The sequence below is a fragment of the Sphaerodactylus townsendi genome, linkage group LG06, assembly GCF_021028975.2.
Source record: "Sphaerodactylus townsendi isolate TG3544 linkage group LG06, MPM_Stown_v2.3, whole genome shotgun sequence".
In the NCBI taxonomy this organism is placed as follows: Eukaryota; Metazoa; Chordata; class Lepidosauria; order Squamata; family Sphaerodactylidae; genus Sphaerodactylus; species Sphaerodactylus townsendi.
In genome coordinates, this window is record NC_059430.1 from 30680477 (window position 1) to 30702018 (window position 21542).

Genomic DNA, 21542 nt, shown 5'->3' on the forward strand with positions numbered 1-21542 from the left:
GTTCTTCAGAACTCTCTCAGCTCCACCTACCTCACAAGGTGTCTGTTGTGGGGAAAGGAAGGGAAAAGAATTTGTAAGCCATCTTGAGTCTCCTTACAGGAGGGAAAGGTGGGTTATAAATCCAAATTCTGCCTCTTCTTCTCTATTTTAACAAACAAAGCTGCTATTTCATGGGCTAAATGCTCGTTTTTAGATTTGACTGATAATGCAATGGGGAACTTGTGTTTGACACAGTGCTTGGTATCTATTTTACTCACTTGAGAACAAATGCCTTCATGAATGGGCCCCCTGAGATATGTGGCCCCTCTGATCTAACAGATGGTGGGTTTTGTATACAAATTTGATTTGTTTAAATAGGGTATCAGAAGTATGAAAATGCTTCAGTGAAATATAGTCACCATTGTATTTACTATAGAGGCCATTTTGCCTTGACCATAGGCTTTGAGAGGCAAGAGGGGCTCACTCAAACTGGCAAAGTGCTGGTTGGTCCCTTCCCTTTTCTTATTGCCATATGCTTTAAAAGTCAGAGGTGCCTACTGCAGGGAGGGAAGGGGGCACAGAAAGGCAAAGTTGGGGGCTCCACTGATGCTGTTTTGGCCAGTGGCCCACAAAACCCTGAACTTGCTTAACGTGTTTCCATCACAACTCTACACACTGCTTCCATCAGCTCTGCAAATTAACGAAAATGACTTCGTATCATCATGTACAAAATATAACAATGTATTCTACGTCACTGGTAGTATTGCCCTGAATACTCCCATCCATCTAATCCACAAATAAGTTAAAAGCAAAAAAAAAAAAATCGTGGTTTTCTTCTTTTTTTCATTTAAAAAAAGAGACCTGATTGGTCCATCCCGAATGAATCTAATGATCGTATCCTTGGTTTTATGTTTTTTAAAAGGCCATCATTTCCACTTTGCAAACAACAGGATGAAGGGACACGATGAAGCTTCAGCACCAGAAGAATAACGAGGAAGAGGGCAACAAATGGCTCCTTTTTGGAAGCACAGAGCTATACTAACAACAATTGATTATTGTCCGGGCCTGCTAATGAGTTGCTCCGAGTCCAGCATCTGTGGAGTCTTAAAAAGGGTTTCATTAAGCAAATTCTTGCACAGGATCAATAGTGATGCTTGTGTGTTTAGAAAACAAAACAGAACATGTCAGCAGCACCCAGAACCCACCTTCCTAGGAATGTCAGGCACTAACAAGCCATTCCACACTGCAAACACTGCTCTTCTCCCCCAAACTAGGAAGCTCACGTTGGAGCAGATTGTCATCTGAAGGGACAAATTGCCACCTCGGCAGTGTTCAGGTTTTGGACGGGAATTTTCACTGAACGGAACCATCCCAGCCAAAGCAGGCTTATAATGGCTAAGATGTTAAAAAGTTAAAAAGAGCTGCGGGCCAATAATTCTTGCGACACTTTCCCAGGTCTCCTTCGTGTTCCTTTCTTGCTGCTGCCAAGTTCTTCTTCCCAGGCTCAGTATTCTGTCCTTGCTGATTTTCTTTACGAGTCTTGCTTCCACAGGAAGCGGATACCTGGCAGATTTGCAAGGACACGGAGAATCAGCTGTGGAAATTCTGCACCACTGTCTGTTTCTGAGAAAGCCGGAGAAGCTCCTCTCGGATGGCTTTGATGAGAGAGGCCGAAGAGTGACCCGGCTGCAGGTCCTCAGTGGAGCTGGTGCTGTAGCAGAGTCCCAGGCCTGGGGGGTTGCCGGGTGGAAGCTGAACAGGTGGCGCTGAGGGCTGCCGGGCCGAAGTCCTCGGCATCTGGAATACTGGTGAGGAGGAATATTCTTGATGTCCAGGCGTATGCGTCTGGGGAAAAGGCACAGAGTGTTACTGCAGAGCATGCTTAGGAAGCACAGACGAAGAGATGACAGAAAAACAAACAAACAATAATTGCACAGAAGAAAACAGAAAGGTTCTCTGGATCTGAAATGTAAATCTGGATTGCCGAATGGATGTAGGGGTTTGGGAGAAAACCAGAGAGCCCCACCAGCTACTGGTTTCCTATCTGAGACGCAAGAGAGCAAACTTGCTTTGCCTTTTATGAGTCACAAGTGGAAAATGCTTGTTCTGATTGAGCATATTTTGCAATAGTCCTCACTGCAGGTACACTACGTGTAAAATGTTTTTAGATTCACGAGACGGCTTTTAATCCTTTTTGTAGACTTTGCAAAATTATATTATTAACAGACTACAGCCTCTGGGGCTGCAATTGTAAGAGAAAGCTGGGTACAGAGAGAGAAGAGCTATGTAAACCCTTCTACTTTGTTCCATTTCCTCACTGAAAGTTTCCATCTTTGAGTTACTTTGTTCTTTGCTGGGAAAAACGTACCTGCACACTGACACGTTTGCTGCAATGGACCCCAAGCGAGTGGGAGAAAGGCAGTTTTCCATATGAAAAAATGGGATGGGGAGAGATAAATAGCTCCTCCCTCCACTGACATATGCTCCTACATTCCTCATCACAATGCAACCACTGGAACACGTATAATTCTGCCCTAAAACAGTCACTATCTAATGAGGAGGAAGGTGATCAGCATACTTTGAAGTGCATCAAGATGAAGTACATAAAGAAAAACATCAAAAAATAATAATAGAATAATAATTAACATTATAGAAATGCATTTGTCTGATTGTGTAATACACAAACAATGATCATTGAAAAATGTCAGCCCATCACCAACCCTGTTTTAGTATCAGTACTGACACCACTCCATAGCCTGTCAGAAGGAAAAACTGTAGAGTGGTAAAAAACAAACAAACCCTGAACTTGAGAAATGTAGATAAAAAAAAGAACGAAGGAGCTACAAAGCAAACTGAGCCGACAATGTTAACAATGGTCATGCAAAAGAAGATTATTGCTTGAGAGAGGGGGAAAAATCAAGCATCAGCAGGTAGGAGAGATTCAATGCTGTGTTTTGGAGAACAATACAAATATACAAGACAATTCAAATCTGGCCATGTTGGTATGAAGGGCTGGGAGGACTCCACAGGGAGCCCTATTAATCAAGGAGTGGCTATCTGCACTGCTGGTTAGAAGAGAGAGGTGCAATCAATTCCAGCTACGACAATGACACACAACCACAAGTCCTCCAGGACTGGGTGATACCAGAAAGGGAATCCAGTACCACCGGCTAATATAAAACTCCCTTTGGGAGCAAACTGTGATTGGAAAAGGCCACTGGATCCTTCCTTTGCATTGCTAGACTGTCTGTCTTTGGTCTGCTAGCGGTATTTGTCTAGTCTTAGTAGCCTGCAGTTTGAAAGGCTTGCTTTTTGGTGCTTGTTATGTCAGACCACATACTTCCCCATTGGTTAGCTGAAGGTCATCCCAATTGCCTTACCTGCCCCTATGTCATATGGAAATAGCTAGGACCAAACGGGCACACAGCTCACATGTCACTGGCACACAGCTCACCTATGACCCAAAAAATGGGGGAAATGGCTTCTCTCATGTTTATGCTGTATCTCTCCAGCAGTAGAGTTCACAAATTCTGGTTCTCCCTTCTGAGAGACACGTCCAGGCCTGTAGCCAGAAATGTTTAAGCGTGTGTGTGTGTGTGGAGGGGGTGGGAATGAGCATATTGGGGTGCCATCCATCACTATTTACTATATTTATAGACTTATTTTCTACTTGAGACTCATGGTGGATTACATGGAATAAAGCAATGTAATCAAGTAGCATGAGATATCTCTAAAGCAATGCAATAGGGCTAGGGTTACAAAAATTCAAGAAGTGCAAAAAAAGTATCAGACATGCTATGTCAAGAAATACAAAAATGGAATCACCAAAAATGAAAATAATGCTGTAAGGTCAAACCAAGAAAGTCTATCATACCATCTGCAGTTCAGCATTCTTACTTTGTTTTGGGAGTAAACAAGCTGAAATTGTGATTTTTTGGTACCTAAGTCTGGAGAACAAATTAATTTAATTCTCTAAAAACGCTTGGTCTCTGCTGCAGTTCTATGCTTGAAACTTGTTGGGTTATAGTTAGGAACCTGTCCATTTTCTTACAGGATTAAGTTATTAAACTGATGCCAAATGAGACTCCCAATATTCAAGTCACTGTTATAAAAACTTTTTTAAATGATTTATAAATTGAACACAAACCTAAATCATTAGCTCATGGCTTCTAAATGTGAAATCCAACAATACACAAAATCGACAACTGGACATAGGCTTGCATTTTGTGTGGAATGGCTTTTCTGAGGATTATTTATTATTTTTATTATTATTTTATTAGACTTATAGGCCGCCTTATCCCCGGAGGGCTCCTACAAATTCTGCAAACTATATAAAGCAGAATGGTTCAAGAGCACATTTTTATAAAGACATGAAATCTACATAATAATTGAATAATTCAGGAGGGAGCTTTTATAAAAATCAACAGGACTGTGGATTATATCACTGTATGTTATGTATTATCTGTTTGCTATTTGTATTATCCTGCTCTTACTGCATTGCTTTTTATGTAATACTATTCTCTGCATTGTTTGGGATATTATGTGTAATGATTTTTGAAGTTTCAAACTGCTATAATCCTAGTCTTATTGTATTGTTTATTAGATTCCTCATCTAATTGATTGCATCGATTTACATGGCATAATCTATTTTGAGTCTCATTGAGAAAGCTGGACTACAAATTAAATAAAACAAACAAATGAAATGCATATGACAAGCTGTGAGTAGGATTCTTCTCTTAGTGAACCCGAACACATCAAGCAACACTTGCATGATCCCTGAGCTGCCCACAGGTAAGGGACCTTTTCCCAGCAACTTTCCAACTTCAGAATAAAAAACACAATCTTCCCCTGTGAATAAGATTCCTATTGGGTCACATAAATTATCAAAAGATCTGTGCTCACTTACCACTGGGTCTAAATGCCTTATTATTTGACTCCTGTCAAAAATAATTTCCCCAGCAATGAGTTCCTCAGGACTATTGTGGAACACTGATCAGTTCTCTTCCTTTGTTCAGAGTCTGGTACAACATGATTTTTGCCCTTTCATTACTTAATCTCTCTTTCTCTTTCATTACTGCAACATAATTTTACCTCACTGCTTGTAGACTTTTAAAATATGGACTCTTCAGCCTTGCTAACTATTCATTCTGTTTTAGCCAATTGCATGGAGAACTTACACTTGGAAAGATTTATCCCAGGCTTCACACCTATTTGCCTCAATTCTTTCCTTTTTCCTTTGGAGGGAAATGACAAATGATTAATGAGGCTCCGCCCCATTTTGTTCCACCATGCCTACGGGCCTGGTCAAGTCTATGTTGCAAATTTTTGTTTTTCCAAATTTCCTTGTAACTGCATTCTCCAATAAACCAGTTTTAGACCATTTGAATGAGGACTTAGGTGAGCTGGGACACACACACACACGCGCACGCACGCACACATGCACATGTGGAACAAGCATGTGGGAATCCACCGCATTCTGTAAGAAGCATTTTTCATGAATGAAACAGGCAGGTAAAAACTAAATCATCCCCTTTGTGATTTTCAAAATCCTGTGGCTCTTTGTGGTAACACTCGTGTCATCTTCAACTCCACAGTCAGTAGCCAAATTTCATTGTTAGCAACTGGCCATGAATTACCAACAGGAATTAGACAACCTAGGCCAGTGGTGGCGAACCTTTGGCACTCCAGATGTTATGGACTAAAATTCCCATCAGCCCCTGCCAGCATGGCCAATTAGCCATGCTGGCAGGGGCTGATGGGAATTGTAGTCCATAACATCTGGAGTGCCAAAGGTTCGCCACCACGGACCTAGGCCATTGCAGTAAGTGCTTCCTAGCTACACTTGTCTCAGAAACACCATACTGAATAAGCTGAACCCAATGAACTCGGCAACAAGGAAAAAAGCCAAGAGTGAGAAGAGAAGGATACAGAAGCAGAGATTTTGATGCAGGAGTATGAGAGGGACAACAGCAGCAGCTACTGTCCAACCAGCAAGTAAAAATGTCTTGGGAAGAAATGCTCAAACAGCAATGGAAGCAAAAAGAAGATAACTGAACATAAGACCGCTTCAGAAACTATTCAAATATGAAGCACAGTACTCACTGCATCTCTCCTAGCATATTCAACATATTATATGGGGCTACCCAGGGTTTGGCCATGCGAGGGCCTGAGGGGATCTCCACTTGTTGACCTCCGATCCTGCTAGCAATTCCCACCTGAGTGAGGTGCTGTATCTGAGAACCTTAAAAGCAAATATTGTTTTTTTTTTCATTGTTACATGCAACAACAGAAGTGTGAAGGGCAAATAAAACTGAGGGCAGGGGAAGTGGAAAACACAAAGGTATGACGGTTGAGAGGTACACAAAAAGGGAACCGACTTTATTCAATTAACTAAGGTTAATGTATGGGCAATAAAAAGATCCAATTGCATGCAGTGATGTATTTCCCCAATAAGTCCTTTTGCACATGAAACTGCATTCTTGGGAGGCTCAAACTCAGGACTGTGTCTGTATGTGAGTGGAGGGGGGTATAGGTGGGGAAGGGAAACAGCTGGCCTAGATATGGCCTTCTATCAGTGTTTGGGCCATTATTAAAGTGAGGTTTGACATGCAAGTGATTTGTCCTTGGTGGAACAAGGAAAATATTTGCTTACTGTAGGACACTCAGCTAGAGAGTAATAGCAGGACAACCGTCTTCAACTCAGATCCTCACAAGAGCACAAAGAACAGTCCTCAGCTGCCTGTGCCCATAAAGCTTTTCAAGCTAAGAGGCACTGACCACAGTTTTGAATCTTGGCCTGTCAGAAGATCAGTACATTGGAGCTGTCCTCAGGGCTACTCTTAACACTAGTTTTGAACTACAAGTACAAAATATTTTAGCTTAAAAACTAGTCAGTCATGAAGTGCGGAGAACATGTAAACCACCACTCTAAATACACTAAAGCATTAATTGGGAGAGAACAGGCGCTGATCATGTAAGTTTGAAAACAAGGATTCACTTGCATGTACGCATACCATTTATATCTCTGCCTTATATATGTGTAAAATCCACTGGAGTTTTGTGGCACCCAGGATGAGCAAGTTTTCATTCGAGCACAAGCTTTTGTAGATTCCAGTCCAGTTTGTCCACAAGCACTTGACAAAGTAGGCTCTAGCCCAAGAAAGGTTATGCTGGCTTTCAAGGTGCCACGATTTTTCTCTGTGACAGAACACAGCTGCCCCTCTGGGTATAAAGATGATGTCCTCCATTCAGTAGCTAACTCTTGCAGTAAGGATGACAGTGATGTTTCTGGCCTTGATGTAACAGAAACAACAGGCCACACTTTCCCCATCACCCTGTCATTTCATCGGACAATAAATTAAAAGTGTTTCCTGTGTGCTTGTCATAGGTTAACAGGTGAATTGTGGGACTCGAGATGGCGAAAACAAAATCAGATATTCGTCCCTGTTTAGAAAGCAATGTTATGTGCTTTATGAACAAAATGATAAAAGGACACCCCCACCCCCACACTTCTAAATAAACATTCCTGAAGCTTAATCACACTTTCTCCTATGTATACAATATACCAGTCACTTGTCTTTGCCTCCAAACCACTTCATGGAGCTGCTGCTGATGGAGCTGTGCTAAGAAAGGGCTTCAGAGCCCTCAGTGATCTGGGGCCTTTGCGCCTGCAGGACTGCCTCTCCCAGTACGCACCTACCCCCACCAACAAGTACTTTGATCAGCAGGCAACAACTTCTTGGTGGTCCTAAAGAAATCCTGCTGTCCTCAACCAGAGACAGAGCTTTGGCCTGGTGCAGGGGTCTGCAACTTGCGGCTCTCCAGATGTTCATGGACTACAAATCCCATTAGCCTCAGCCAATTGGCCATGCTGGCAGGGGCTGATGGGAATTGTAGTCCATGAACATCTGGAGAGCCGCAGGTTGCAGACCTTTGGCCTGGTGGAACTCTCTTTCAAGTGAGACCTGGGCCCTGCAGGACCTGAGGTAATTCTGCAGGGCCTGCAAGACTGATTTGTTCTGCCAAGACTATCGTTGAGGGCAGCCATGGTTCCTATCCTGCTGGCCTCCCTTCCCCCTCTGTCTTATTTATTCTGTAATGTATTTATTTAATTATTTTGCCCTTCCTCATGACTGGGCCCCTTGTCGTATTGACGTCATCTAATTTTAGCTTTATGCTGGATTTTAATGTACTAATGTATTTAATTTGTGCAGTGTTATTGCTGAAAACTGCCCTGAGCTCAATTTGTTGGGAATGGGCAGGATGCAGGTCAAATAAATAAATAAAGATAACAAATCTTTGGCAGACACGGTTGCATACATAGCTGCTAATGTCTCAGCCTGAAGAACACATTAGGTTTTTGTCCGTTATTTGTCTGCTCTGAAGCATACGAACATCACGTACCTCACATACACGCTGGCTGCACGATGAGATAGACAAACAATATACAGGTGTATATTGAGATGCATGGTTCAGTACAGCACTTGTGCCACACACAAACAAACACCCAGTTGTCCCTCAACATGTACTACTGGGTGCCCATGGTTAGGGGAGCGACCTGCCCTCCTCAAGCAGGCATCTGCCTGCTAATCCACTCATTCGCCCGCCAATGCTGGTTGGCGATGAGAACGGTGGAGGTGCAATGAGAAAGGTGAGGGTGGGGGCGACTGTGCCCAAACACAGAAGAGAAAGGCAGTGCTTTAGGAATATCCCTCCCCTGGGGGATTCCTAGAACAATGCTTGGAAATTTGGATTTGGATGCACCTCCCCACTTTCTCCCACAGTGACAATCAGAAGGCCTAGAATCCCGAGTACGGAACCTGCCACTTGACTGTATACTAGGTTGATGGAGCTACTTAGCAGTTGAAGAGTATTGGCTGATGACAATAAGTGCTGAATTCTGTAATGCCGCCGCTTTGTATGACATGGCAACAAGGCAATGTATGACAGTTACTAATTTTTAAGTACCTGCAGTGCTTCCAACTGGCCGTGGCCGCGCCACTGAGGGCATTTCCTCCGAGTAGATCCCTCTGCTGGAATACTGAACGTCAGAGGGCTGCTGATCTGGATGCATTAATTCAACAGGTGGGAGGAAACCCGAGCCAACGTTTTGCCTGCAGGGAGGGAAACAATGCAACAAAACACCTTCATGACCAACCTGTCTCCTAAAAAAGGATAATGTCGGCTGCAACTGTGCAATCTGCCACCCGCCTGCTCCGACAGAGCAGCTCTCCTCCCTCCCACTTTCCCAAGGAGCACCATTAGGAGCAGCCTCCATAGTGCTAGATATGTTACTGCTATCATATGGATGCTTTGTGTGCATTTAGTCTCTATTTTAGTCTCAAATGTCTGATTGGATTATTCTTTCAGGATAAACCACCCCTTAAAAATGTCGAGAAAAGAGAAGTGTCCTGTACAATTACTGGAATAGCAGCTGGAGTGGATTTTAGCACAGATCAGGATTGTCCAGAAGAGGGAAATTGCTACCGGGCTGTATTCAGTGGGTGAGAGACCTAGACCCCCACCCCACCCCCCGGGCATCACTGGAATTGCTGCTGGCTGAAAGAGGGCAGGTGTTCTTTGCAAGACTGGGCCTTTTAAGGCAGCTCTGCAATTAACACCTGGTCTCACAACTGTTGTTGGGGATATATGACAGGAGCTCCCTGTGGCAGGCCACCATTGGCAGTACCGGCACTGAAGGGGAAGATGCCCAAGAAGGTCACATATAAGGGGAAGAATGGAATCACGAGGCACTCCGGTCCAGTTTCTTGGGTGGTGAGAGGGGGTTGGACAGGATAGGTTTTTGTTTTTAGTTTGTTTAGAATTGTGAGGATTTGAAGTGATTTGTCCTCCTTTGGAGGCGGAATAATGTGCCCAGACAGAGGAGGGAGGACGGAACAGGCACAGGGGCCCACCATTACTGTGGTGATGGGCAGGGGAAGATAAGGCATTGGGAAGCAGAGCTGATTGATTAAAAGAAGACATATGAGATGTATTAAGGCTATCACTCCTGCTGGTCTGCCTCCCACCCATCCATAAAACTTCCTTGTCAGGCAGCCTTTCTGTCAAGAAAGAATCCATTTTGTCCAGCTAGAGGTCTAATAAAAATCTTTGCCTTACTCTCATGAACGCGAAAGGTTCAAACAGTAGGTGACAGTGATTGGAGATGAGCCTGCTTTCCTCCCAGGTCAGTGTGTCAATTAGTTGGCATGAAGTCATCCTCATTATTTTCAACCAGATGAAACTGGTTTCTTAGAGAACTAACTGAAGAAGTTTCGCTTTAAGAGGGAGAGGGGAGTTGTGCGCTCTTTCTCAAGAACGTTTTGGCCAATGGATAACCTCATTGGCTTATTGAAGATCATTTGGTGTGGTCAGCCAGAGGTGTACATGAGTCACATCAGTGTTAGTTATTAACTTTATCTTCATCTTTACTCTGCCTAAGTTTTTGCCTCCATTTTTGATTGGAGAACTTTGCACATGAACCGAGGACTTCTAAACCTTTCACCTGCAAGTATTTCTTTCTAGCAAGCAGACTTTAATTGCATCTTTGATTTCTGTGTTCACTGTTATGTTTTTAAAACTTTGTTTTACAGCTTTTCTTTAACAAAAAAAATTAAAAAATATGCTTTGTGTTTTGGAGTTCTGGTTCAGAGCCCATGGCTTGGTGCTGTTACCACCCCCAGAGGCTGGGTCAGGTCTTTGACATGGTCAGTATAGTTGCTGGATTTTAGGGTTTGGTCTTGCTGTTGGGCCCAGGAAGGGTTGAAACTGAAATTGAGTATAGATGTTGCCTGGCCCACCTCTTTGCCCTACAGATTCCCCTGTCTCCAGCTGGCATTGAGGTTGCCAGCCTGGATGTGCAAGTGTGAAACACCTGCTACGATGGTGCTGGGTGACAGGTGCTTGGAGAGGCAGTAATGGGCTGGATGAGGGTCAACACTGACACTGAACCCAGACCAGATGGAGGTGCTTTGTGTCAGTGTGTCTCAGGTCTGTGAAGGGGGGAGACATCCTGCACTTGATAGGAGTGTACTCAGTGGTGGGATTCAAATAATTTAACAACCGGTTCCGGTGGTGGGATTCAAATAATTTAACAATAGAATAGAATAGAATCTTTATTGGCCAAGTGTGATTGGACACACAAGGAATTTGTCTCCGGTGCATATGCTCTCAGTGTACATAAAAGAAAATACATTTGTCAAGAATCATAAGGTACAGCACTTAATGATTGTCATATAGGTCTAGTAAGCAATCAGGAAACAATCAATAGTAATAGAAACATAAAATGTAAGAAATCATAAAATAAAATGAAATGTCAGCACAGGCTATAGTCATAGCCAGTCATAATTAGGAGGAGATGGGTAATAGAATGATGAAAAAAAGTAGTGCAGTAATTATATAATAAATATATAATAAATAGTTTGACATTATCGAGGGAATTATTTGTTTAACAGAGTGATGGCATTAGGAAAAACTGTTCTTATGTTCTAGTTGTCTTGAGTGTACGAGTGCTCTGTAGCGACGTTTAGAGGGTAGAAGTTAGCTCAAACAGTTTATGTCCAGGATCGCGAGGGGTCAGTAAATGTTATTTTCACAGCCCTTTTTTTTTGACCGATGCAGTATACAGGTCCTCAATGGAAGGCAGGTTAGCAGCAATTGTGTTTTTTCTGGCAGTTCTGATTATTCTCTCTGAAGTCTGTGTGTCGATCTTGTTGGGTTGCAGAACCAAAACCACACAGTTATAGAGGTGCAGATGACGAACTCAATGATTCCTCTGTAGAACTGTATCACGGGCTCCTTGGGCAAGTTTGAGCTTCCTGAGTTGAGAGAAAGAACATTCTTTGTTGTGCTTTTTTAATGACATTTTGATATTAGGGTGTCCATTTTTTAGGTCATGAGATGTAGTGGAGCCTAGAAAGTAAAAGGTCTCTACTGTGTTGATACTGTGTTGTCTAGTATTGTGAGAGGAGGTAGGATGGGAGGGTTTCTCCTGAAATCTACCACCATTTCTACTGCAGTTTTAAAGATGTGTTCAGTTCTAGATTGTTCCAGTGGCACCACGAGGCTAGTTGTTCAACCTCCCGTCTGTATGCGGTTTCATTCAAGAGTTGTCGAATGAGACCAATCACTGTTGTATCATCTGCAAATTTCAGTATTTTAACAGATGGATCGTTTGAGATGCAGTCATTGGTATACAGAGAGAAGAGAAGTGGTGAAAGTACACAGCCTTGGGGGGCCCCTGTGCTCATTTTACAGGTGTCTGATGTAATTTTTCCTAGCTTCACCTGCTGTTTCCTATCTGTTAGTTGTAAACTGGTTGTTTACAAGCACCATTTTAACAACCAGTTCTGCTGAAGTGGTGCGAACCTGCTGAATCCCACCACTGGCTGTACTTCCCTGGAAGAGACAGGTGCAGAATCTGGGTGTGCGCCTGGACTCTGCTATGACACTTGAAGCTCAGGTGGAGGCAGTGGCCAGCAGTACCTATTCCCAGCTACGGCTGGTTTGAAAGCTATGGCCCCTTCTGCGCAGAGATGATCTGGCTACAGTAATCCACACTCTAGTAACCCCCACATTTGACTACTGCAATTTGGGTCTGTCCTTGAAGATGGTTTGGAAGCTGCAGCTAGTACAGAACGTAGCAGCCAGACTGCTAACAGTACTACTGGCCAGATGTACATCACACCAGTCTTAGAAGAACTGAACTGTCTGCCAATTCGCTACCAGGCCCAATTCAAGATGTCATCTTTGACTTAGACAGCCCAAAGAGCTTCAGTCTCAGGTTAACTCAAGGAACACCTTCCCCCGTATTGACCTGTCTGTGTCCTAAGAGCAGCAGATGAAGCCCTTCTGGTGATACCATGACCTTTAGTTGTAAAAAAGATGGAGACCCGAGATAGGGCTTTTTCAGTGTTGGCCTCGAGACTATGGAACGAGCTTCCCCCTGAAGTGCATCAAGCATTTAGAAAACTAGTAAAGACACAACTATTTTTCCTGGCCTTCTGGTAATATGAATTTTTACACAGGTTTTATAAATTCAAATGGTTTTTTAAAATTAATTTTAATAAGCTTTGTGAATGGTGGTTTTAATAGGATTTATGGATTTTAAATAGGTTTTATTGTTATAGTGTCCCAACAGAAAAGACAATAAGCACCGGGGCAAAGCGTACAGATGCTGTATTCAAGACTTTTCTTTAATAGTTCACTTTTTTATATTGAGACATTGATCTATCGATCTATTGATAAGATTAAAAATAACAAATTAAAGATTATATTAAAAATTAAAGCACACGTGCCCAATAGAGAATGGGGAAGCACAAGCAAAAAGCCGGCTGATGGGCAATGCCTGCCCCACTGTAAACAGGGCGGTAAGTAATAATGCTGAACATGCCCCAAAACAAAGACTCCTCGGCAAATTCTCTTTGAAGTTGCAGGAATGTCACTGTGCGTAATTGGCCAATATGTTTTTCCAGCTACTCTTCCAAGAACTGGCTATTTAAACCACTTGACTGTGACACTAATACCAGTTCAGTGCCACAGCAAACTTTAAAAAACAGGACCCACTATAACCTCCCAATAATTTCTAACGGCCTTGCACAGAAGACTCATAAAAACAAATGACAGAGAGAACATCAAAGGGGCCTTTATTCTTTAATAACCTTATGAGATATTTCACTGTAGCTGTTCAGGAATGAGGTATTCATCTGTAACTCAGGAAAGCCCAGTGTTGCCTGAACAGATGGTAATTCCAACTACAAAGCAAGAAAGTCCTGCTCAGTTATTTGAAGGCCAAAAGTTTTTAATATCGTTGTGGATTTGATGCTGGCTGTTGTTCTTTACTGTTTTATCTGTCACTTCAACTCTTTTTTGGCTGAGAAAGCTGCTGATAAATACTTGAAAATCAGTCCAATAAATCAATGACTTCCATGCAAACTTTGTCAGGGTCTATTTGCACCCCCCCCCCCTCCTCCTCCTTCTGCCACTCCATTTCTCTCTCACTCTTCCTGGCAATGTCTAATTTTATACAAGAGGAGAAAAAGTGAAGTCCCTGTGTGTTGCCTTCCCTTTCCTGGTTCCAATCAATGGCTGTAGATAGTGAGGGGCAGGCGAACATCTGGCAGCATGACACTATGTCACACATTATGTTAAAACCAGACACTGCTGAGAGGAGAGGGAAACGTAGAGGGCTGTTGGCCCAGACTTCTTATAATACCAGCAAGGAGGAGAGGGAAAAAACATGAGGATTACCTTTGTAGCAGGCCTGGTGCTGTCGGAGGAGTCATCCCAAATTCCATGTATCTCTAAAAGAAGACCATGGTATTAAAAACACACATTTTTCCCCCAAAAAGATTGAAATAAAACAAAAACAAGCAAACTTTTTAAACATCTTTGGATCCACAATAAGAGATAAATTTGATTTACATTCAGAAATGTATGTGGAATTAATTGTGAATGAAACAATAGCAGTGGGGGAGGGGGATTTTATAAATAAATTGTGTTCGTTTTCTGGTTCTATATGATGTGAAGCCACTGTGGCGGGGGGTCCCATACAGTGGAAAACTCATACAAAAATGGGGGGATTTGTAAAACTTCCTGAATTATGCCTCTTAGTTCAGTATAATCAAGAAAGAAGCCACAGTATCTTGATGTGGGCAATTTTTCACTTATAAAATCATCGTGTCTTCGAAATAGAAAATTCCTTTCCCCACTAAATCAAATCAAAATATGCCCAAAATCACACTCTTAATCAAAAATAGCTTTTCTTTAATGGAAATTGTTCTTTAGGATCTTGGAGATACTTAGGCAAGGAATTGTTTCTGCATCCTGTTAACCATTTTAGGGCAGAGCAAGTAGGAATGAGTACACCGAACACACAAACCTGTCTTATGCTTTATTTTATTTATTCATTTATACCCCACTTTTCTCTTCAATGAGGATCTAATGTAACGGTGGCTAACCTATGGTGCTCCAGATGTTCATGGACTACAAGCCCCACCAGCCCCTGCCAGCACAGCCAATTGGCCATGCTGGCAGGGGCTGATGGGAATTGTAGTCATGAACATCTGGAGCACCATAGGTTGGCCATCCCTAATCTAAAGCACCTTAAATTGTTCTGCTCTCATCCATTTTATCATCATGGCAACCATGTGGGGCAGGTTAGGCTGAGATTGTTTGACTGGTCCAAGGTTATCTAGCAACCTTCCATAGTGGAGCGGGAATTCAAACCTGGTCTCCCACATCCTAGTCTGATGCTCCAATCATTGTTTGACACTGGTTCTCCTTTTTGTAACAAACAGTTTATTTTCTGCTGTGGTCAGTGTAGTTCAATGTTGCTTACTCAAGTGGGCAGGAGCTTTCCAAGACCTCAGGCAGTGAAAGGTGATTCCTAACATTTGTTACCTGAGATCTCTTAACTGGAAATACCAAGATCCGAATCAGGGAACTTCTGCATGTAAAAGCACATGCTTTGCCATGGAACCCAGCCTCTTTCCAGAACATGAAGCAACTTTAAACCAACTGGCTTGACTTAGAACTGTCCGTCTAAATGGAAAAACAGTTCTCCTGGATCTCAAAAAGAGAAAGGACTGAAGATGATCATAATTGAGCCTGGGACTATCTGCCTGTTTTCCATCCCCAGCCACCGTCCCCCCCATGTGTATTGAGGAAATGCTCCAGAGGTGAATGAAAAGCAAACCAATATCATATAATTCTGGCAGCAGGCATTCAAATATGGCACCTGTTTCTTTCAGAAAACTAAAGACTAAAGAGAAAGCAAAGAATGTATAGCGCCACTAACATTTTTGTTTCATTCTCAGATGTAACATTAGTTAGCCACTGTGGTATAGCGGTTAGAGCAGGGTCTGCAACCCCTACAAATCCCAACTGGCCATGTTGGCAGGGGCTGATGGGAATTGTAGTCCATGAACATCTGGAGAGCCGCAGGTTGCAGACCCATGGGTTAGAGTAACTGACCCAGCATCTTGAACAGCCAAGTTCACATCTCTACTCTGCCACTGCAGCTTGCTTGGTCACTCTGGGCCTGTTCTCTCTCAGCGCAACCTACTTACCTTACAGGGTTGCTATGAGGATAAAATGGAGAATTCTGTCAGCTGCTTTGGATACTCATTAGAGAGAGGAATGTGACATACAAATTTATAAATATAAATAAAATAGAATTCCTCAGTGGACCTGCTGTTGACATCAAACCCAGGCAACTACCCCACTGTGTGAGCTACATATGTAAATAGTAAAATAAACAAAACTGAAAGCGCAGCAGGCAGCAAGCACAGCTAGCCACTTCTGCAACCTTTGAAACTGTAGCCCTGAAGTCTTGAAATGGCTGCTTACCGTGTGAGTCGGGCCGTACGGAGACCCCCACTGGCTGCTGGAGGTCTCTCTTGGAGCTCGAATAGGGGTGTTGTTTGCTGGCTGTCCCCCTGAACTTCCGGAGTGTGTGATGGCAGAGGAGTTGGTGGGTTGACTACTGGGGGCCACCAAGGCAAAGGCATCATCCAAGAGAGAATGCATTGTCTGCCTGGCCTCTTCAATGGAGGGCTGAGGAGGTGTGTACTGAGAAGGATGTGGGGGAAGGCCTGAATACTTCCCCAGCTCAGTCGATGAAGGTGTTTGGGGCTCAGCAGGAAGATCAGGATCAGACTGGAAAGGGAACAGAAAGACGGCGATGTGAGAGAGAGACTACTACTTTAACGGCAGCGTTGCAAACATTCCACGACCAAAGGATCAATCAAACAAGTAAAGCACTTGCATCGCCAGGAGGAAGACCTTCTCAGTTGTGGCCCCTACAATGCGGAATGCACTCGCAGATGACACCTGTGCCTTGACGGACTTGTTTAGCTTCTGCAGGGTTTTCAAGGGTGAATTGTTTAGGTCATAGATCGGCAACCTGCGGCTCACAAGCCGCAAACGGCTCTTTCCTGCTTCTGGTGCAGTTCCCCACATGGCTGCCCCTTCCTGGGGAGCATGTAAGTGGCGGCGCTCCGCTCAGGCAGGGCCGCTGGTTGCATGCTCCCTGCTGGAGCAGGGAGCGGAATTGGGGAGGGGAGAAAAAAGCAGCGGCAGGGTCAGGCTTTGTGCTGTTTTGCTCAGCTCGCTGGGCTCCTCCCCTCCCAATCCCCGGGGGGTCAGAGGGCAGCGTGGGTGTGTCTTTGCAGCCGCCCGGAGCTGAACAGGAAGGCAAAGTGAGTCCCTTGCACACACCCTGAGATTCAGTTTCCTTACAGCGAATGGCTGCTTTGGAGGGTGGACTTCACTGCCTGTTCGGGGGTGGGGGTGGGGGCGGAAAAATCAGAGGCACCAGCAGAAGTAATCCATCTCCCTCAGAAACTCAGACGGAACTCAACCCTTCCAGCCTCAGGCAATGTTTTCCTTACAACAGGGAAACGGAGCAGATGGGGAGGTCATTTCCCCCAATTCAGCCCCCAGTAACTCTGAGATCATCCAGGGACTGTCTAGGGATGATCTGGTCTCCCTTTTCCAACAGTCCGTCAGAGAAGAGGTAGAATGACGCTTCCAGGCCAAAGAGGGTAGACCTGCCCTTTGGGAAGGTAGCCCTGACCTCCAAGAGGGTAGACCTGGTTTCCAAGGAGGTAGCTCTGAGCTCAGAGATGGTAGCTCTGGCCCTTCTGAAGGTAGACCTGGCCTCTCCAATAGCCAAACTACACAGAGTTTCATAGGCAACACACTATAATTTTTTATACAAAGCATAAAGGTTAAAAAACAATATATACAGTTGTATTCATTTTAAATGTCAAACAGTATTTGCGGCTCCAAGTGTTTTCTTTTCCCTGGAAAACTGGTCTGAATGGCTCTTTGGGTCTCAACGATCGCAGACCCTGGTTTAGGGGTTTTATTAGTGGGGTACTTCAAGCTACATATTTCATTAATTTAATCATTTATATTTTAATGTTAATCGTTTATATTTGTTAGCTGCTTTTATGTTGCTTTAAACTCATTTATATTATTTTAATATTGTAAATTGCCACAAGATCCTTTGGTTGACTGGTGACTGAAAACCTAATAATTAATAAACGAATAAAACTTTCTTCCCACAAGGGGAAGACTCAAGTTTCTGACAAAGTGCGGAAGGGTTTGGGTTCAATGCCCTTTGTCTTCCAGCAACTTTTCCTGTCTTCGAAGCAGCCATATGGCCTTAGAAAACAAAACCACAACCTGTGAGCAGAGATCCTAAACATCCCAGTTACGTGGGTTTGAAACTAGCCAGTTAAACTTTTTACACCAATGATATTTGTAGGTCATATTTTGCACAATTAATCTCTGCAGAGGTTACAAACTAAGCATGCAGATCATTAACAATACCCTCTCATCTGGAGTAAGCAGGGGGTAGGTTACTACAGCTCCCAGAGAGACACCTCTCTAACACCTAAAACCCAACCACATGTTTATATTTGCACATTACACTAAACTTCCAAAATTACATGATTATAATCTTGGCCCTGCAGCTGTTTTGTACAGAAGTCTAAAGAATTGTATGTGAGAGGGGTCCCCCCTTGGCGAGGGGGGGGGCATGCAAACAAATTTAACAAAATTATCTGAATAAAGTGTCTGAGAGAACTTTGTTTACAGCGAGCTGGTGACCAGTTCACATACCTGGTACCTGGCCAGTCATTCCACCACCCTCCTAAAATAACTATGGTGTATTTGGGAGTGTGGCTATGGGAACAGTCACATCCAGTCTCTAATTTGGCCCCAAACTGCCGAGATGCGTCTGCCGTCACTGTTTTAGATGAGTTTGCCCTGTGCCCAAGAACTCATCTTTTCGAGCACCTGATTAGACCTGCCCTACTTAGTATTGAACAAATTCAAGGCAGGGCTGTAATCATGATAGCTCAAAAATGATTGTGGAAAACAAGACAGACAGTTTTGCATAATAATTCCTTGAATTATGCAGATTCAAGTCAGCAACACTATTTGTTTCCTGGGAAGCAAATGCCTTTTCTCCACCCTAAATGTTCCATAAAAAGTCAAACATACAATGTATGCAGAGTTGTTAACTCCTGGAGGCCTCTTGTAGGTCCCATCACTGTCAGTTGTGATCAACCTGTCCTTGTCTGCATCCATTGGGCTTCCATTCAGTTGATGTCTCCGGCGTTGCCTTGGGGAACGTTTAGCCCGTGAACTACAAAGACATAAAAAAGAAGTTAAAAGCAACCATTTCCCACCTTACTGGGAGAGGCCTTCAGAACTGAAACAATGGGTCATTTGTGCACTAAACATTTCCATAATGTGGCATGTTTGACAGCCAGTGTGGTATAGGTGTTAAGAGTGTTGGTCTGGGAGACCCATGGAACCTCACTGGGTGACCTATGGGCAGCCACATACTCTTAGTCTAACCTGTCTCACGGGGCTGTTGCTGTGAGCATAAACAATGATGTTAGCTGCTCTAAGTTCCCATTGGGAAGAAAGATAGGGCATAAAAAACAACAACAGCAATTAGAGCATACTACAGTACAGCAATTGTAGTGATGTAAACACGGACAAAACGAAGCAAAAGGAAAGTGCTGCACTGTTGTGGTTGTTTTCATTCAGTTCCACCCTGTATTTTACCCAGTGAGCTTACAGGTAGCTTACAGTATTACAGAGTAAAAATGATGGAATCTAAAACTGTTTGAGTTAATTGGCTGTTGCGGAAGTTGTCTGGTGATTTTAGCTCTAAACATTTCAGCCAAATCTGTGGCTGGGGTCTTCAGAGGCATGTCGTGGTAAGATGTGTTTCTCTCCATTGCACAGTGTGGAGTTACATCTAATACAGTGTGTGAGTTAAATCTAACAACAACATTAAAAAGTGGCTCAAGCTATTGTAAAACTAAAAAGGAACACAAATAGATTAAAATTATATTAACATAATTTTGACATGTTTCCAGGGGACTGATAGTGAAGGTAAACACAAAGAGGAGGCCATTCCTGCCTATCCCTTCTAACAGATGCCAACCATGACACAAGCAATGAAGGTATGAAGAGAGATCTTCATGCCCACTGGTATTTCTTTATGAGAAAGAGTCAGAGGCGTACTGGGGGGAAATGGAGTTCAGGGCAACACCTGCTCTGGGCACCCCCACTCCCACTTACCTTAGCCGGCGGCAGCAGTGATGCCGGAGGAGGGGGGGAGGAAGGGGGCAATTTTGCGCAACCCTCCCCCACATGACTGACTGGTCTGTACCAGAGATATGTGACACCACATGTCCCCGTGGTCGGTACACCCTTGGAAAGAGTGCTCCCTGAAAAGCCCTAAAAATGCTATCCATGAAGGGACTATTAAAAACAACATACTAAATCCTTCTCATTCCCCAGAGCTCAGGCTCTCATACATGTTGCTATGCATAATTCTTTTCACCTTTTGCCAGTGAAGATAACTGCCTGATCGCAGACCTTAGCTAATCCTATAAATGTAACATGGGAATGTCAGCAGAGTTTGCACATTGCCACATTAACAGAGAATGGCCTCCTTCTCCGACTCTGTATCACTGTTACCTCTTCCTGGGCTCTATGAAGACAGTCGGCATATTGCCCCCAGGGTCCAAGATCTTGTCTATCTGCATCTGTGCCTTGCGATACATTCTCTGCTGCTCTTTGGTGTCAATGATAATCATGTCGTCCACAATGGGAAACTCGTAGTGTCCTTTGCGCTTGGCTCGAAGTCGGATCTTGTTGCGGTGATGCTCTATTTCCGATTTATGCCTCAGGGCTGTTTGGATCTTTACAATAAAAAACAAAAGCGTTAGAATATACTTTGGGACACAAAATGTTCTTCAGTTCTGTGGTAGAGGTTTGTATGGACAGGAAAAAATGGAAGGCAACAAATGTTAAATCACACGTCTCAATAACACCTCGATATCTCGTTCTACGGGCTGTAATTCACCAACAGTGGTTCCAGGTAGAAGAATGATTGCGCACAGCATGATGATTAACAGGGCACTTAAAGAGAGAGTACAGAGCATGAATAAAAATGCATAACAAATAGCAAATTATATCACTTGAAGGCTGCCATAAAAGAACAGCGGCAAGGAAATGAGGAGGGAAGCAGACTTTAGTATCTGCTTGTATAGCAGAACTGAATTAAAACTTGGAAGGCAGCTAAATTTTACTCTGGAATAAACTTACTTGCATAGTATATAACAGTAAGGACTACTTGCCTCAACAGAGCTCACCCCATGTATTTCTGTATGAGTTAATGCTCTGGGCAAGCCTCCTTTGAGTGCAGGCAATTCTGCTACATCTCTGTGTTGGGAATGAATGATAGATGTGACATGCATAGATGTGGCAGAATTACCTATCCTAGAAAGGGCAGACTTAAAGGTCAGATTGGTAAATCATACAGAGACACAGTGTCTGCTTCCCGTCCTCTGTTTGTAATTCCTCCTGTCATCAGTGTCTAGGTTTTTAAAAGGGGGCTATGAACTGTTTTCCTTTCCTTACGATTCATATTTCCCATTGTAATTTGCTCAATGGTTCTTTTCCAAGAACGGAGGGATGCATATTGCCATGCATGAATTTCTCTTCAGATGTACAAATGCTGAACTTATTCT

At 43.4% G+C, this 21542-nt stretch overlaps 1 protein-coding gene across 2 annotated transcripts in view; it reads right to left on the minus strand.

Moving 5' to 3' along the window:
- KIAA1549 (KIAA1549 ortholog) overlaps nt 1–21542 on the minus strand; it is a 147475-nt gene continuing 125933 nt past the window's right edge. For both annotated transcript variants that reach the window (XM_048500175.1, XM_048500176.1), the window contains 7 exons: nt 20488–20711; nt 18991–19135; nt 16327–16635; nt 14227–14279; nt 8947–9092; nt 6082–6220; nt 1–1824 (listed from right to left, as the gene is read on the minus strand). In XM_048500175.1, the coding sequence (XP_048356132.1) occupies nt 1383–1824; nt 6082–6220; nt 8947–9092; nt 14227–14279; nt 16327–16635; nt 18991–19135; nt 20488–20711 (1458 nt within the window). In that variant the 3' untranslated portion in view covers nt 1–1382. The remainder of the gene's footprint in view (nt 1825–6081; nt 6221–8946; nt 9093–14226; nt 14280–16326; nt 16636–18990; nt 19136–20487; nt 20712–21542) is intronic.